This window comes from Oncorhynchus mykiss, chromosome 5, assembly GCF_013265735.2.
Source record: "Oncorhynchus mykiss isolate Arlee chromosome 5, USDA_OmykA_1.1, whole genome shotgun sequence".
Taxonomy (NCBI): Eukaryota; Metazoa; Chordata; class Actinopteri; order Salmoniformes; family Salmonidae; genus Oncorhynchus; species Oncorhynchus mykiss.
In genome coordinates, this window is record NC_048569.1 from 70,575,445 (window position 1) to 70,594,097 (window position 18,653).

An 18,653-nucleotide genomic window follows, 5' to 3' on the forward strand; every position below is an offset into this window, starting at 1 on the left:
AAGGTTAATCCAAGTCATTATGCAAGTCTGTCCACACACTTGCAGACATAAGAAATATAGCAGGGCTATTTTTAGAGGTTATGCTTTCTGTCTCCAGGGGAACACAGAGAGAGAGTGTCTGAAGGAAATGGCTGTTATCCCCTTGAGGGCTGAGTGGGCTAAAGGTACAGGAGAACAGTTGGAGAATACTAAGACTGAATGCAAAGTATACTCCAAGCCTAGTCCTCTGCATCTGTATCCCCAAAACAGGAGTCAAAGCCATCCATCACAGGCCTGGATCCATGCACTGTTCAGTGTGCTGCCTTGAATTAAATGGCATTTGCAATATCTAAACGTCAGTTTAGAAAAACAAATATTGCTGGTTTGATGGATGAAAGGCCTGGGGACTCCATAGTAATGTGCTGGGCTGAGGCTCCATGGGATCTGTCATCTCTGAGCCTGTCGCTGTGACGGAGGGGTCAGTGAGCAATTCTCATTAGTCCACTCCCCATTCCACTCCCCATTCTCAGGATCACAGAGAGAGAGAGAGAGTAAAGAATTCACCCCCTCTTGCAGGGAAAACATACTGACAGTTGTAACCTAATTGAACATATATGAAATATGCAAGCATTAAAAGCCCACCTTAACACAAGCCAGCCATCAGAGGATGTATGGAGAGAAGGCAATGGAGATCAAATTCACTGCGCAGCTATACATTTTTAAAGAGCGGACATTAGGAAGTTATCTCAAAGATCATGCTGTTCCACACTCAGTCTTTCACTAATGGCATAGAAATACATTCTGTTTCATGAGTTTGTGGGGTTCATTTGGTAAAAGTCCTATTTAAAGCTGGGCAGTGACCATCATTATCTTTCTTTCATACAGAGAAAATATGTACTTCTCTCTTTATCTTAGTCATCCAACTGTACTTTACTGCCTTGTCAAATCATCTCCAACTTTACAATGAAAATGAATCTGGAACAATATAGCGAAGGAAGGTAGGCTGGAAGAAAACAACATCATCAACAACAACAACAGCATTGTAAGGAACAACGCTGCAGAAGAAAAGCAGGTACGGGGAGTTGACATTTAATTAGGAACGGACATGCAACAGGACAGGAACAGCGTTAGAACTGGGAAATACAAAGACAGACTACAATGAATGCAGCAGCGGGAACAGAGCTGGGGAACTGACAAATATAGGGAGGTAATAAACAGGTGATTGAGTCCAGGTGAGTTCAATATCGCTGATGTGCGTGACGAGGGAAGGCAGGTGTGCGTAATGATGGTGGCAGGAGTGCGTAATACAGGGCAGCTTGGCGTCCTCAAGCGCCAGGGGGGAAGATCGGAAGCAGGCGTGACAAACATGTAGTATAACAAGACCATTTTTAGCTTGGTAGAGCTGTACATCCTCAGTGGTCACACGGGGATCCTCCTCAGGGTAATCAGGCTCTGTTTGAAGAATGAATTATAATTGTTTGAGCCATGCAACACATCAATAAACTACAGTGCATTCGGAAAGTATTCAGACCCCTTGACTTTTTCAAAATGTTGCTACGTTACAGCCTTATTCTAAAATTGATTTTTTATCCCCCCTCTCATCAATCTACACACAATACCCCATAATGACAAAGCATAAACATGTTTTTAGACATTTTTGCAAATTTATAAAACAAAAACATAAATATCCCTTTTAGGTGCCTTTTGGGAAGCTCCAAGCGGGCTTTTGTGTGCCTTTTACTGGGGAGTGGCTTCTTCCATTTACTGAAGAGTGGCTTCCATTTGGCCACTCTACCATAAAGGCCTGATTGGTAGAGTGCTACAGAAATGGTTGTCCTTTTGGAAGGTTCTCCCATCTCCACAGAGGAACTCTGGACCTCTGTCAGAGTGACCATCGGGTTCTTGGTCACCTCCCTGACCAAGGCCCTTCTCCCCCGATTACTCAGTTTGGCCAGGTGGCCAGCTCAAGATAGACTCTTGGTGGTTCCAAACTTCTTCCATTTAATAAAGATGGAGACCACCATGTTCTTGAGGACCTTCAATGCTGCAAATCCTTGTCTCAGAGCTCAATTCCTTTGACCTCATGGCTTGGTTTTTGCTCTGACATGCACTGTCAACTGTGGGACCTCATATAGACCGGTGTGTGCCTTTCCAAATCATGCCCAATCAATTGAATTTACCACAAGTGGACTCCAATCAAGTTGTAGAAGCATCTCATGGAAACAGGATGCACCTGAGCTCAATTTTAAGTCTCATAGCAAAGGGTCTGAATACTTATGTAAATAAGGTATCATAAAAATTGCGTGCATTCAGACTTACTTTATATCACTATCTTTCATCTCACTGTCTCTTTTTAGTGGTGATTTCCATTGATTTGAGATTTGCTCAGAAGGAAATAGTATGACAGTACCTATTTAAAAATGAATGCATGGCCTTGCCTCATTACACTTTCTGTAAGTCATCTTGTGTTAATATTTGATAGCAAGGAAATCTAATTTCATATAGACAATTCAGCCATTGTTTCTGTCAAGCTGGCTCTGGAGAACTGCAGTGTTTTAACTCTGAGTGAGGAGCAGCCAGAGCAGAGCAGGGTAGAGAAAAGAAGGCATACTGCCTCTTCTGGCTCTGATTGTTAACTCCACATAATAGCTTTTTAAATACATGAGCCTGTGCCAGGATGTCTCCTGCTGGACCCAGACCAAACAAAGACATCCACCAAGGGGAATAGATATTCTTACTAATTCAGCAGTACCTCTCTGGACCAGTGGTGTATGAGTACCCCTTCCAGTCTCCGTGTCCACCCCCATCTAAGCCTCAACAGAGTGCCTTATGAATTTTTACTATACCAAGCTCATATACTGGGACATGCTGGTTAATGCAGTGTGTGTTTGTGGAGGTGGGTGATTTTTAGTAAACAATCCCAGTGTTTATAATTGTTTGTAATGATCTACTGTTGCATGTGATGGATGGCTCTCATTCTGGTATGATTACGTTACAGTAGATGTGTTCAATTTACATTTTATTGAGAGGGAATTGAATTTGCTCCTCATTCAAGCAGGACATGTTGCCACCCTCTCTGTCTGAGGCATAATAACAGCCCCTGATTGAGGTGGCAATTTAACTCCTCAACATGATAATAGTTCATTATTGGGGGATTTTTGCTACTTTCAATCAGGCTGATGGAAAAACAAACATTGCCTCCCTCATCCACCACATAGGCCAGATGAATAGTGAACGGGGAAGAATTCATCTGGTGTACAGAAGAAATACGCTCAGTGCGGCAAGCAACATCGTTAATTTCATTACCTCTGGAAAGAAAAAAGAGAATCTCAGTCAGACTAGAAATCTCTCTGTATTTCAATTTGGTGTCTGTTCCGTAGAGTTTAACGGAGCGCTTTTATGATGCAAATGCTGACAAGGATGATAAATCTCCCACTCCCCTGTTCTCCTCATGCAAACGAGATGTACTCTGCTTACCGGCATCGCATTTCATTTGCCCCCAGGCCACATGAAAAATGAATTGCGCCCAGGTAATGCAGCAGGAGAGTCCCACTCAGAAATAGCATCACTGCTGTGACTCCTCGCTCAACTCCACGACTTTTCTTTAACTTTCAGTCTGGCTCCTCCAGCACACAGACAGACGTTCATTAGTCATTATTGTGCCTTCCAAACCCCACCACAGGTGTGATTGTGGATGCCATTTGCAAAATGTTTGCACTTATTATTTCCGATTCAGTTGCCATTCATCATTTTTGCCTTTTGTACCAATGGTTTAAAGTAGTCTGATATTTCTTTTCTCCTTTCTCCATTTAAGGCGGTAGTAGTGGATGTGCAGTATGGAGGTTTGGAGGACATGAGAAGAGCCAGAACTACAATGAATGTCACCAACCAGATTGCACTATTAAAACTGGGACAAGCACCCTTACTTTACAAGGTAAGAATCAAAGGTTGGGCGTCCATCAAATTTAATTTTCGATCAATATCTAATAATTTAAGATACAGGGTGTAACATTCAGAGGCAGGCTGGTTGCAATGTGTTGTGTTGACCCCCAGGGTGATGTTAGTTAGCCTGATGACTCATACTGAATTTAATGCCCCTGCTTTATCTATCGCTACGTGGAGAAGAAATGATAGTAGGCATAGTGCTTGGCTGGAGCGATGTGGTTGGGTAGCCTGGATAGATGTCAGTGGTCTGAGCAAAAGGATAGTAATACAGCATCTCATAGGATGTTTGCTTGAAAACGGCACTCTACTCCACAAAAAAAAAAAATCAAATATACTGAACAGTTAAAGCAAATGTAATTAAACCGAAAGTCATATTCAATCATGTAAAATGCATTAAATTGGCTAGAATGGAATGACTGGTACTAACTAGTTTGTGTGCGTCATTATGGCTTATTACTTTTAAATAGACCAAATGTAGATTAATGTTCCTGAGCCCTTTGTGATGAAGCCTGTTTAATCTGTGAAGGTGACTTCTGAAGAACTGCTGACTGTGGGGTACAGAAGCTTAATTGTTGTTAATTTTGCATCTCTGTCTTACTACATACAATACATGCTAACCACATGTCTATATGTGTGTGTGTACAGTATATTTGCAAAATATTCAAATACTGTGATCATGTAGTCCCCCCCACCAAAAAACAACTAAACTAAAAACTGTAACGGCCGTTGGTGGAAGAAGGTGAGGACCAAAGCGCAGCACGTGTTCTTAACTTATTAAATAGAACTGAACACTAAATACAACGTTTAAAAAAAAAAAAAAGAACAACTGAAACAGCTCCGTCAGGTACAAAACAGAAAGCAACTACCCACAAAACCCATGTGGGCAAGAGCTACCTAAGCATGGTTCTCAATCAGAGACAACGATAGACAGCTGTCCCTGATTGAGAACCATACCCGGCCAAAAACAAAGAAATACAAAAACATAGAAAAAGGAACATAGAATGCCCACCCTAGTCACGTGACAAAAACTAAACTAAAACAGACCTTTTCATCTCTTGTCCACAACTCAATGACTAATTAATGTTGCTTGCACTAGTGCAGTTCCTTTGATTGGGAGGAAATATAGGCTGGGAGCTCACACATAATCACACTAATTATAATGTATAATAAAGTGAAAAGGTGTGTTTAGACTTCAGATCAAAACTGAGTATTATCAACATTCTTTCATCTATCTACCCATGTCACTGGTTGGTCATTCAAACAGTACTGCCACAGGTGTTTTGACAGAAATGTCTGTGTTTTATTTGTGTCTCAGTGTCTTTCATCTATTACAATGATAATTTGTTTCTCTCTATTTTTACCTAAGATGGATGGTCAGTATTTGACTCCTCCACGGACATGTAGGAATTCTCAAAGAGACTGTGAATAGAGTTGAACCACATCCAATAACCGAGCCATGCCAATGTCAGTCCAATGTCAGGTTGATGGTTTACTGATAATGACACATTATTCATTATGATTAAGGCAATGGAAGGGTTCCTTTTTGTATGTTTTATTTTTGACAATGCTTTGAATTCAGAGAAAGTAGCCTAATGATCAATTGTAGCTTTAAGTACAATATTTATTCGCACCAGCAGGTCCGTTTTATTAAATGTTTTTACTCTTTTGAAAAAGATAAACCATAAACGTGCTGTGTCTTTTTTTAATCACTTGAGTTACCGTGTTTCAGGACTGATGGTAGCCTGTTTGTTCTGTGTTACCTTGTTATTGTTGTTGTGGTATTCCGTCTGGAAAACAAGCGCCACAATATTTACTTTGCACAATGGACTATTTTGAGAGAAAAGTAGCAGGATCAGTGAATGGGGTCCACATTGTGACCTTAAATTTGAGCGCTTAGTTTACTGATGCATTTGAAAATCTTCTCACAATCTCATTGCTCTGTAATCAACCAAAATGAACTGTGCCTGCTTTGTTTAATGTTGGGGTGTTACTAGGAGATTAAGAATAAGCATCTCATCATATCCAGCACTGTGAAAGTGTTTACCCTTTTCGCCTCTCTGAGCAGCCCATTTGCATGGAGTACCTTGATTTAATCAGTTTTTCTCCAGATGCAGCATCCTTTAGAGTGCTGTATCTTTGTTTACCTAACATGCCCCCAATTTTTGGTGCTTTCCACTCAAAACATCACACATGTTGGTGTCATTATTGATTTTCACAGACTAGTTACAACCTCATTGATAAATGTGACCAACCGCCTTGATTCGGTCTTATGTAGCAAAATCTGAAATAGTGTTTTTTACATTGGATAAAAGCAGAGACACAGAGCTACAAAATTATATATCATACACTGTTTTTGAGGAACAATGAGAAAGTCATTCTGCTTTGAAAGTTGATAAACTTGTAACCTCACTTTTGAGAAAATTGACTTTGTTTGTTTTGTTACCTACTGGAGAACTCTTCTTTGTCTACACCCATTCAGCATTGTTCACACCCTCTTAAGCTTTAGCTCCACCAATCTCTTTATGGGAAGAGGCAGGCATTCTGTCCTAACAACAGCAGTCAAGCACCCAAGCTAACTGGCTAACTGTTGTCGCAGTGATATTCTATTAAAGTGGACACTTGCATAGCGGAGTCTTTTGCCAAGACATGTAGCTAGCTAGCTAGCTAAACAATGAACCATAATCACAACTCAGGACGTTACTACCCTGCATAAATCTGCAGGTACCTAACCAACCAGGTTCAATGTTAGCTAGATAACATTAGGCTATAACAAGCAAAGCAAATGGCTCTGAGATACGAATAATAAGATCATACACATAACGCTAGCTAGCGGGCCGGCCAGCTAACATTAGCTAGCTAGCTAACAGTTCACTTTAACTCGAAATTAAAATACTATATGTCAAAATTAGACATGCATAATATCTGAAAATGTAGCTAGTTTGACTTATCAGTATACATCATGGCTGGATGCTTCTCCCTGTCATGGATGCCATTGTTGCCCTTAGTTTGAAGATGCAATCCGGAGACAGGTGTTTTCTCCATCTCCTTAGCTATCATACTCTAATTCCACCGATTTCAAAATTAGGCACTCCAGAAAGTGGAGAGCAACACTTATGCAGTTCTACTAAGCAATATATATACAGTGCCTTGCGAAAGTATTCGGCCCCCTTGAACTTTGCGACCTTTTGCCACATTTCAGGCTTCAAACATAAAGATATAAAACTGTATGTTTTTGTGAAGAATCAACAACCAGTGGGACACAAACATGAAGTGGAACGACATTTATTGGATATTTCAAACTTTTTTAACAAATCAAAAACTGAAAAATTGGGCGTGCAAAAATATTCAGCCCCCTTAAGTTAATACTTAGTAGCGCCACCTTTTGCTGTGATTACAGCTGTAAGTCACTTGGGGTATGTCTCTATCAGTTTTGCACATCGAGAGACTGACATTTTTTCCCATTCCTCCTTGCAAAACAGCTCGAGCTCAGTGAGGTTGGATGGAGAGCATTTGTGAACAGCAGTTTTCAGTTCTTTCCACAGATTCTCGATTGGATTCAGGTTTGGACTTTGAATTGGCCATTCTAACACCTGGATATGTTTATTTTTGAACCATTCCATTGTAGATTTTGCTTTATGTTTTGGATCATTGTCTTGTTGGAAGACAAATCTCCGTCCCAGTCTCAGGTCTTTTGCAGACTCCATCAGGTTTTCTTCCAGAATGGTCCTGTATTTGGCTCCATCCATCTTCCCATCAATTTTAACCATCTTCCCTGTCCCTGCTGAAGAAAAGCAGGCCCAAACCATGATGCTGCCAGCACCATGTTTGACAGTGGGGATGGTGTGTTCAGCTGTGTTGCTTTTACGCCAAACATAACGTTTTGCATTGTTGCCAAAAAGTTCAATTTTGGTTTCATCTGACCAGAGCACCTTCTTCCACATGTTTGGTGTGTCTCCCAGGTGGCTTGTGGCAAACTTTAAACGACACTTTTTATGGATATCTTTAAGAAATGGCTTTCTTCTTGCCACTCTTCCATAAAGGCCAGATTTGTGCAATATACGACTGATTGTTGTCCTATGGACAGAGTCTCCCACCTCAGCTGTAGATCTCTGCAGTTCATCCAGAGTGATCATGGGCCTCTTGGCTGCATCTCTGATCAGTCTTCTCCTTGTATGAGCTGAAAGTTTAGAGGGACGGCCAGGTCTTGGTAGATTTGCAGTGGTCTGATACTCCTTCCATTTCAATATTATCGCTTGCACAGTGCTCCTTGGAATGTTTAAAGCTTGGGAAATATTTTTGTATCCAAATCCGGCTTTAAACTTCTTCACAACAGTATCTCGGACCTGCCTGGTGTGTTCCTTGTTCTTCATGATGCTCTCTGCGCTTTTAACGGACCTCTGAGACTATCACAGTGCAGGTGCATTTATACAGAGACTTGATTACACACAGGTGGATTGTATTTATCATCATTAGTCATTTAGGTCAACATTGGATCATTCAGAGATCCTCACTGAATTTCCGGAGAGAGTTCGCTGCACTGAAATTAAAGGGGCTGAATAACTTTGCACGCCCAATTTTTCAGTCTTTGATTTGTTAAAAAAGTTTGAAATAGCCAATAAATGTCATTCCACTTCATGATTGTGTCCCACTTGTTGTTGATTCTTCACAAAAAAATACAGTTTTATATCTTTATGTTTGAAGCCTGAAATGTGGCAAAAGGTCGCAAAGTTCAAGGGGGCCGAATACTTTCGCAAGGCACTGTATATATTTTAAAGCCGCGTTAGACAGGATTACCTACACATACTAACCAGCTCAAATAGACAGAAGCGTGCTATATGGCAGACCAATCCGAACTCACCTCTCAGCAAGTCCAACCCACTCATTATCTCAGCCAATCATGGCTAGTTTGAAGGTTGCTGTCGTTTTCTGTGGCTAAACCAACTAGGCTTGTAATTTAGCAATTGTATTCATATTCCCAGATGGCATACAAGTTTGTTATTAAGGCACATGAAAGTTCACATGTTTGAGAAGGCATTACTGCCAAAAAACGCATTTTGATTAAAAAAAATGTAAAAAAGATTACGTTCAAATGGCTCTCGTGTGAGGTAGTGACCCGCGACAAATGCCTGCGACACACGCTCTCCTGTCTTTTACTGTCGAATACCTTGTGTTTGGTAATCTCATAATTAGCGACGGTTGATTGACTTATCTGAGGTGCTTTCAATCTGAGATGCTGTGGCTGGGCTAATAGCTTCCTGATCAGTACCTAGCCACGCATTGTGTTATCCTCTAACTGTGAGCTAGGACTGTTGCCTTAGTGATATACACAGTATAGTGGATATTATGTACATCTAATTTCAGGAAGCTATGTAATTTATTTATCGTTTTCTACACTCAATACCCCTTAACAAAACAGTTTTTTAGAAATGCTTGCTAATTTATATATATATATATATATATATATATATATATATATAAATGGAAATAACTCATTTACATAAGTATTCAGACCCTTTGATATAAGACTCGAAATTGAGCTCAGGTGCATTCTGTTTCCATTGATCATCCATGAGATGTTTCTACAACTTGATTGGACTCCATCTGTGGTAAATTCAATTGATTGGACATGATTTGGAAAGGCACACACCTGTCTATATAAGGTCCCACAGTTGACAGTGCATGTCAGAGGAAAAACCAAGCCATGAGGTTGAAGGAATTGTCCATAGAGCTCTGAGACAGGATTGTGTTGAGACACGGATCTGGGGAAGGGTACCAAAGAATTTCTACAACATTGAAGGTCCCCAAGAACACACTGGCCTCCATTATTCTTACACGTAAAAAGTTTAGAACCACCAAGACTTCCTAGAGCTGGCCGCCTGGCCAAACTGAGCAATTGGGGACGAAGGGCCTTGGTCAGGGAGATGACCAAGAACCCGATGGTCACTCTGACAGAGCTCCAGAGTTCCTCTGTGGAGATGGGAGAACCTTCCAGAAGGATAGGCATCTGGAGCACTCCACCAATCAGGCCTTTATGAGTGGTAGCCACTCCTCAGTAAAAGGCACATGACAGCCCACTTGGTTTGTCAAAAGGCAACTAAAGGACTCTCAGACCATGAGAAACAAGATTCTTTGGTCTGATGAAACCAAGATTGAACTCTTTAGCCTGAATGCCAAGTGTCACGTCTGTAGGAAACCTGGCACCATCCATACAGTGAAGCATGGTTGTGGCAGCATCATGCTGTGGGGATGTTTTTTTGCTGCAGGGACTGGGAGACTCGTCAGGATCGAGGGAAAGATGAACATAGCAAAGTACAGAGAGATCCTTGATGAAAACCTGCTCCAGAGCACTCAGGACCTCAGACTGGGGTGAATGTTCACCATCTAACAGGACAACGACCCTAAGAACACAGCCAAGACAACGCAGGAGTGGCTTCGGGATAAGTCTCTGAATGTCCTTGAGAGCCCGGACTTGAACCTGATTGAACATCTCTGGAGAGACCTAAAAAATAACTGTGCAGCAATGCTCCCCATCCAACCTGACAGAGCTTGAAAGGATCTGCAGAGAAGAATAGGAGAAACTCCCCAAATACAGGTGTGCCAAGTTTGTATTATTATATCCAAGAAGATTCAAGGCTCTAATTGCTTCCAAAGGTGCTTCAACAAAGTTAGCAAACATTTCTGAAAACCTGTTTCTGCTTTGTCATTATGGGATATTGTGTGTTGATTGATTTTGAGACAACAACAATTTAATACATTGTAGAATAACCTAACAAAATGTGGATAAAGTCAAGGTGTCTGAATACTTCTGAATGCACTGTATGTAGACCGCCATTCGAGAGTTCCCTGACAATATAAAAGCAGCACAAAATCAGGTAAATGCCACTTCCAGTCTCTGACTGAACAGCACATAATATCGACCTTTGCATCATTTAACATCTTGTTTAAACTCTAATGATACACACAACACTTTGGCATAATTTGTTTGGGAAGGATTATTGATCTTTAACAGTGAGTGCACACTAGTGGATGCTGCTGAGGGGAGGACGGCTCATAAAAATGGCTGGAATGGAGTCAATGAAATGGTTTCAAACATGTGGTTTCCTAGTGGTTGATACAATTCCATTGACTCCATTCCAGCCATTATTAACAGCCATCCTCCCCTCAGCAGCCTCCACGTGCACATTCAGTCCATGAGGATCAGTTTTAACAGTAGAGTACAACATGATAGCATAAAACTTAACAGGAAATATTAGAAATGTACTCTATGTTCAGTTGTTTTACTAGTGTATTCACTTATGTTCGCACAAATGCATGTACACACACCATAGAGCGAGTCACTCACACAGTATCTTATAACAACGGCTTAAAAATGTTCCACTTCATCATGTACTTGCAGCAATTCTTGCAGTGCAATCTTCTCAAAATCAAGTTCTATTTGGTGTTATTGCTGACTTTCATAGACCACTTACAGCCTGATTGAAAAATGTATCATATTTCATTATAGGTAAAAATGTTGTTTACGCCACAGTAATTTTACTTTTATTTACTGGAAAATAGTCTGGCTTCTACCTTGCCATTTAGAAAGCTTTATTTATTCATCAGAGGTGTAATAATCCTGAGATTCTGAGCTAAAAGCTTCCTGATCAGTATCCAATTCACGTGTTATCCACTATAGATGTAGGATCTTAATTTGATCACTCTTTTGTTGCTTAGAATTTTCCTGCACTACAGGAAATGCTGAGCAGCTTTGTGATTTACATAAATCCACTGAAACCTCACACTAAAACACGGTTACAGTATTTGTCACGGTCGTCCTCCTCTTCATCTGAAGAGGAGAGGCGAGATGGATCGGAGGACCAAAACGTGGCGTGGTATGTGTTCATAGTGAATATTTAATAAAGAAAGTACTGAACACTGCATACAAAACAATAAACAACTAACGACCGTGAAGCTACAAATTAGACCTGTGCTGACACAAGCCACTAACATAGACAATCACCCACAAACAAACAGTGCAACCCAGGCTACCTAAGTATGATTCTCAATCAGAGACAACTAATGACACCTGCCTCTGATTGAGAACCATACTAGGCCGAAACATAGAAATGCCCCAAAACATAGAAAAACAAACATAGACTGCCCACCCAACTCACGCCCTGACCATACTAAATAAATACAAAACAAAGGAAATAAAGGTCAGAACCTGACAGTACCCCCCCCCCCCCCCCCCCCCAAAGGTGCGGACTCCGGCCGCAAAACCTTGACCTATAGGGGAGGGTCTGGGTGGGCGTCTGTCCGCGGTGGCGGCTCTGGCGCGGGACGCGGACCCCACTTTGCCATTGTCTTAGTCCGCCTCATTGTCCGCCTCCGTGGCTTCCTAACCATGGCCACTCTTCTCAATGGACAGAGGGGCGGCAGCTCGGGACAGAGGGGCGGCCGCTCGGGACAGAGGGGCGGCCGCTCGGGACAGAGGGGCGGCAGCTCGGGACAGAGGGGCGGCAGCTCGGGACAGAGGGGCGGCAGCTCGGGACAGAGGGGCGGCCGCTCGGGACAGAGGGGCAGCTGCTCGGGACAGAGGGGCTCTGGCGCCTCTGGGATGAGGGGCTCTGGCGCCTCTGGGCTGAGGGGCTCTGGCGCCTCTGGGATGAGGGGCTCTGGCGCCTCTGGGATGAGGGGCTCTGGCGGGAGACTCCGGCAGCAGCGCCGGACAGGCGGGAGACTCCGGCAGCTGCGCCGGACAGGCGGGAGACTCCGGCAGCAGCGCCGGACAGGCGGGAGACTCCGGCAGCAGCGCCGGACAGGCGGGAGACTCCGGCAGCAGCGCCGGACAGGCGGGAGGCTCCGGCAGCAGCGCCGGACAGGCGGGAGGCTCCGGCAGCAGCGCCGGAGAGACAGGACCACCTGCAGGGAGGAGACAGAGAGACAGCCTGGTGCGTGGGGCTGCCACAGGAACCACCAGGCTGGGGAGACCTTCAGGAGGCTTGGTGTTAGGAGGAGGCACCTGAAGGACCGGGCCGTGGGGGAGCACTGGAGCTCTGGTGCGCAACCTTGGTACCACTTCCCCAGGCTGGACAACCACTCTAGCCCGGACCCTCCAGAGTGCAGGCACAGGTTGAACCGGGCTGTGGGTAAGCACAGGAGATCTAGTGCTTACTACACGCACCTCTCCCTTAGGCTCCACTCCCACATTTGCCCAGCACGAGCGGAGCGCAGGCAGAGGACGCACTGCAGTGCGCCTAGCAGTGCTAACCGTGGCGGGCGTGGTACTGGTCCGGCACCATGCTATGCGTTGGAACGCACGGTGTCCCCAGTACGCGTGCTTAGCCCGGTACGCTACATCTCAGCTCCTCACATCTGCCGGGCTAGACGGAAGATCCAGCCAGGGCGGTTGGTGCCATCCCTGCTCTCAAGATCTCCAATACGCCTTCACGGTCCGGTCCATCCTGTGCCACCTCCACACACCAGCCCTCCGGTGGCAGCAACCGCACCAGGCTTCCTGTGCGTGTCCTCGGCCCAGTACCACCAGTGCCAGCACCACGCATCAGGCCTACAGTGCGTCCCGCCTGTCCAGCGCTGCCAGAGCCTTCCTCCTCTACAGCGCAGCCAGAGTCTCCCGCCTGTTCGGCGCTGCCAGATCTCCTTAGTCCAACGCTGCCAGAGCCTTCCTCTCCAGCGTTGCCGGAGCTTCCCGTCTGCCCAGCGCCATCTGAGCTATCCGTCTCTCCAGCGTTGCCGGAGCTTCCCGTCTGCCCAGCGCCATCTGAGCTACCCGTCTCTCCTGCGTTGCCGGAGCTTCCTGTCTGCCCAGCGCCACCTGAGCCACCCGTCTGCCCAGCGCCGCCTGAGCCACCCGTCTGCCCAGCGCCGCCTGAGCCACCCGTCTGCCCAGCGCCATCTGAGCCACCCGTCTGCCCAGCGCCATCTGAGCCACCCGTCTGCCCAGCGCCGCCTGAGCCACCCGTCTGCCCAACGCCGCCTTAGCCACCCGTCTGCCCAGCGCCGCCAGTGCCGCCAGTCTGCCCAGCGCCGCCAGTGCCGCCAGCCTGCCAGGAGCCGCCAGTGCCGCCAGTCTGCCAGGGGCCGCCAGTGCCGCCAGTCAGCCAGGGGTCGCCAGTCAGCCAGGGGCCGCCAGAGCCCCTCAGCCCAGAGCAGCTGCCCCTCTGTCCCAAGCAGCCGCCCCTCTGTCCCGAGCAGCCGCCCCTCTGTCCCGAGCAGCCGCCCCTCTGTCCCGAGCAGCCGCCCCTCTGTCCCGAGCAGCCGCCCCTCTGTCCCGAGCAGCCGCCCTCTGTCCCGAGCAGCCGCCCCTCTGTCCCGAGCAGCCGCCCCTCTGTCCCGAGCAGCCGCCCCTCTGTCCCAAGCAGCCGCCCCTCTGTCCCGATCTGCCCCTCTGTCCAGTGGGGTCATTGAGAGGGGTTGCCATGGTGAGAAAGCCACGGAGGCGGACAATAAGGCGGACTAAGACAATGGTGAAGTGGGGTTCGCGTCCCGCGCCAGAGCCGCCACCGCGGACAGACGCCCACCCAGACCCTCCCCTATAGGTCAAGGTTTTGCGGCCGGAGTCCGCACCTTTGGGGGGGGGGGGGGGTACTGTCACGTTCTGACATTTATTTCCTTTGTTTAGTATTTATTTAGTATGGTCAGGGCGTGAGTTGGGTGGGCAGTCTATGTTTGTTTTTCTATGTTTTGGGGCATTTCTATGTTTCGGCCTAGTATGGTTCTCAATCAGAGGCAGGTGTCATTAGTTGTCTCTGATTGAGAATCATACTTAGGTAGCCTGGGTTTCACTGTGTGTTTGTGGGTGATTGTTCCTGTCTCTGTGTTTGCACCAGATAGGACTGTTTTTGGTTTTCCACGTTTATTGTTTTGTAGTGTTCGTGTTTATCGTTTTTTTCATTAAACATGAATAACCACCATGCCGCATTTTGGTCCGCTTCTCCTTCACCTAAGGAAAACCCTTACAGTATTGCACTTTTTATGTGTCCTACTTTTGGCCAGCTAATAGCCTAACCACCTATCAAGCAACATTATGGATTAAACGTTAAAGTAATTTTGCGGCAGTATTATTTTGTTGTGACAATATACACCCAGTGGACAGTTTATTAGCTACACCCATCTGGTACCGGGTCGAACCACCCTTTGCTTCCTGAACAGTCAGAATTCTTTGGGGACTCATGCTGCTTATACCAAATCTTGACTCTGCCACCAGCATGACACAACAGGAACCGGGATTCGTTGAACCAGGCAATGATTTTCTACTCCTCAATTGTCCAGTGTTGGTGATCCACTGGAGCCACTTCTTGTTTTTAGCTGATAGGAGCGGAACCCGGTGTGGTCATCTACTGCAATAGCCCATCTGTGACCAAGGACCAACGAGTTGTGCGTTCCGAGATGCCGTTCTGCACACCACTGTTGTACTGCGCCGTTATTTGATTGTTTGTGGCACGCCTGTTAGCCTGAACGATTCATGCCATTCTCCTTCGACCTGTCTCATCAACTAGCTGTTTTTGCACAGAGGACTGCCGCTGACTGGATGTTTTTTTTTTTTTTGTCACACTATTCTCTGTAAACCCTAGACATTGCGGTGTGTGAAAAGCCAAGGAGGCCGGCAGTCTCTGAGATACTGGAACCGGCACGCCTGGCACTGACGGTCAAACTATGCTCAAAGTTGCTTCGGTCACTTGTTTTGCCCATTCCAACGATCAATCATACAGTAACTGAATGCCTCAATGCCTGTCTGCCTGCTTTATATAGCAAGCCATGGCCACGTGACTCACTGTCTGTAGGAGCCAACCATTTTCATGAATGGGGTGGTGTACCTAATACACTGGCCACTGACTGTAGGTCAAATTTAAGATCCTACATCTATGGGAGGACTGTTATATACCATATGGTGTGGTGGATGGGATAGCATTGGACAGGTGCAGAATGTACAGATACTGTATGCACTTTGATCATACTACAGAGCCTGTGAGAGGTATAGTAGTTCATGCTGTGTCAAGCCTTCTTTCTGACAAAAGCAAGTTAACAGGCAAAATGATATTGATGTTTGGATCATTTAACATCTTGTTTGAATTCTAATGACACACAAAACACGAGACATCATTTGCTAGGGAAGGATAATAGATTTTTAAAGTGACTGCCCGCTCATACGCCATAAGGTTCTATTCTATACTCACCCTATTGGATAATCATAACGCAACATAACATAATCTACAATGTTTAGATGTTTTTAATAAACACTAAAGAGTCCTTATCAAGCTGATTATGCACTATGGTAGATGACACGGATGGGAAGCCCCATTGATATCTCGCTCCACCAGCCTTTTCCCTGTCATGTAAGGGTCAGATATACAGTCGGGTCCATAATTATTGGCACCCTTGATAAAGATTAGCAAAAAAGACTGTATGAAATAATACAAATACTGAGCTATATTGAATACTCAATTAAAAAATATTTATATTATTTCATACTAAGCCTAGTGAAAAATATGTTGTTTAAAGGGGCAATCAGCAGTTGTTACATCTATTTTTAGACTTACAAATTAATGATATGTGTACCCATTGATTCTTGAAGAATAACTTATAAATGGCTCATGAGCTTACAGTAGCTTAATTATCTCAAGGATTGTACACTTTTTTTCAATTTTCGCCTGACATACCCAAATCTAACTGCCTGTAGCACAGGACCTGAAGCAAGGATATAAATATTCTTGATGCCATTTGAAAGGAATCTTTAGAAGTTTGTGGAATTAATGTAGGAGAATATAACACATTAGATCTGGTAAAAGATAATACAAACCAAAAAACATGAGTAAGTCTGCCATGAGTTTGCCCAAATGTGCCGAATTGGTCAATTGATTCATTTTCAAGTACATAACTAAACAAAACATACACAAATGCTATGGTAATAAAAAATGTAAGTTTACACACTCCCGGGAATGTCATACATGATGGATCATTAGCTTATACACTAACTTTCACACATCTAGATGACCAGAGACAGCAGTGGGGTCAAACTGTTGACCCCAGTTCCTACATTTGAACATAAAAATTGATTTTATCAAACAAAACTATGCTACATTTTATCTCTGGGACCCTCAGGATGACAAATCAGTGCAAGATTACTGAACGTAGGTACATTATTTACCTTCAGAGGTTGCCGTGATAAAAGTTTTTGTTGTTGTTGTTGTGCACTCTCCTCAAACAATAGCATGGTATTTGTTTCACTGTAATAGCTACTGTTAATTGGACACTGCACTGTATCACAACTGTCCGTGATTGGGAGTCCCATAGGGCGGCGCACAATTGGCCCAGCGTCGTCCGGGTTTGGCCGGGGTAGGTCGTCATAAATAAGCATTTGTTCTTAACTGAGTACCAGTACTCAGAACCCAACATATAAACTTGTTTTACTCCAATGTTTGTAAACAAAGTAAATGTAAACAAACACTCTATAGGCCAAAATATAGTTACAACCATAATTTTGGTATCATGGATGGTAAGTCTATAGCTGTGTCATCTATAGCTGTGTCAATGAATTTGAGAGTGATTACATTTCTTCAACCCCATCCCTCAGCTTTTTACCGTAAACAGTGGTGGATTGTTTTTTTGTTATTGCTTCATCTGCTGATTGGCCCTATAACAACTATTAAAACATAGATTTTTTTAAGATATGGGTCAAAATGACTGAAAACCTGTGGTTTGAATTGAAGAAGAAAGTCCATAAGCACAGATGAATAATACCAAGGATCTGGAAATATTCTGTATGGAGAAATGGTCTAAGAACCCTCCCAACGTGTTCTCCAATCTCATAAAAAGAAAAAAACTCACTGTTGTTATCCTCGCAAGGTGAGCCCACTGGGTAAAAACTGACTGATTGAACTGAACTTTTTTTCCACGTCATTTCAACAAAATAAATCTGTGTTTTGATGTTGAATCAACATGGTAAACATGGTAACGTCTGTTTAGTTGGCGCCACCGATTTGAGTAATCCTCTCGTTCAACTTGCAGAGAAAGGAATCCGAAAATCTACCCCTAAACTTTGTTTCAACAAGTCAAAATCTGTTTCTATTTACTCCTCACATACCCTAAAATGTAATCAAACTATTATTTATTGCAGAAAGAAGCATGTTCAATAGGAAACCGATTTAGCAGGTGCGTAATGTCTTCATGGTGTGCTAAAACTGATATTTCTTATTTGTTTTTGAGGTTACAAGCCTGAAACCTTGAACATAGACCGCTGATACGCTGTGGAAGCCATGGGAATTGCATCCAGGGAGCTAATTCTCAATATGACCTTTCTCTTGCATTTCTAAGAGGATGGTCTCTCAAAACAAAATAAATCTGGTTGGTGTTTCTTTGGATTTTCTACTACCATATCTATTGTGTTATATTCTCCTACATTATTATCACAGTTCTACACACTTCGAAGTGTTTTCTTTCCAATGGTACCAATTATATGTATATCCTGGCTTCAGGGCCTGCGCTACAGGCATTTTACTTTGGGCACGTCATTCAGACAGGAAGTGGAGAAAAAAGGTGGCTTAGCCCCTGTGTTTTTGAGATTTTTTTATGACTTGTTAAACAAAATCTCTTTCTCTGAGAAATGGTATTATTAGTATAAAATAATATAGTTTCCCCCAAAAATGTATCATACAATATAGCTCAGGATTTGTATGATTTCTTTTTAAACAGTATTTTTTTGCTCATCTTTATCAAAGGTGCCACTGATT

General features: G+C 44.0%; 1 protein-coding gene across 1 annotated transcript in view; it reads left to right on the top strand.

The window, feature by feature from the left end:
* The window catches only part of LOC110524461 (inactive N-acetylated-alpha-linked acidic dipeptidase-like protein 2), a 282,881-nt gene that overhangs the window by 119,980 nt on the left and 144,248 nt on the right, over positions 1 to 18,653 (top strand). Inside the window, exon 4 of the mRNA XM_021604123.2 lies at positions 3,794 to 3,913. Coding sequence (XP_021459798.2) covers positions 3,794 to 3,913 — 120 coding nt within the window. The remainder of the gene's footprint in view (positions 1 to 3,793; positions 3,914 to 18,653) is intronic.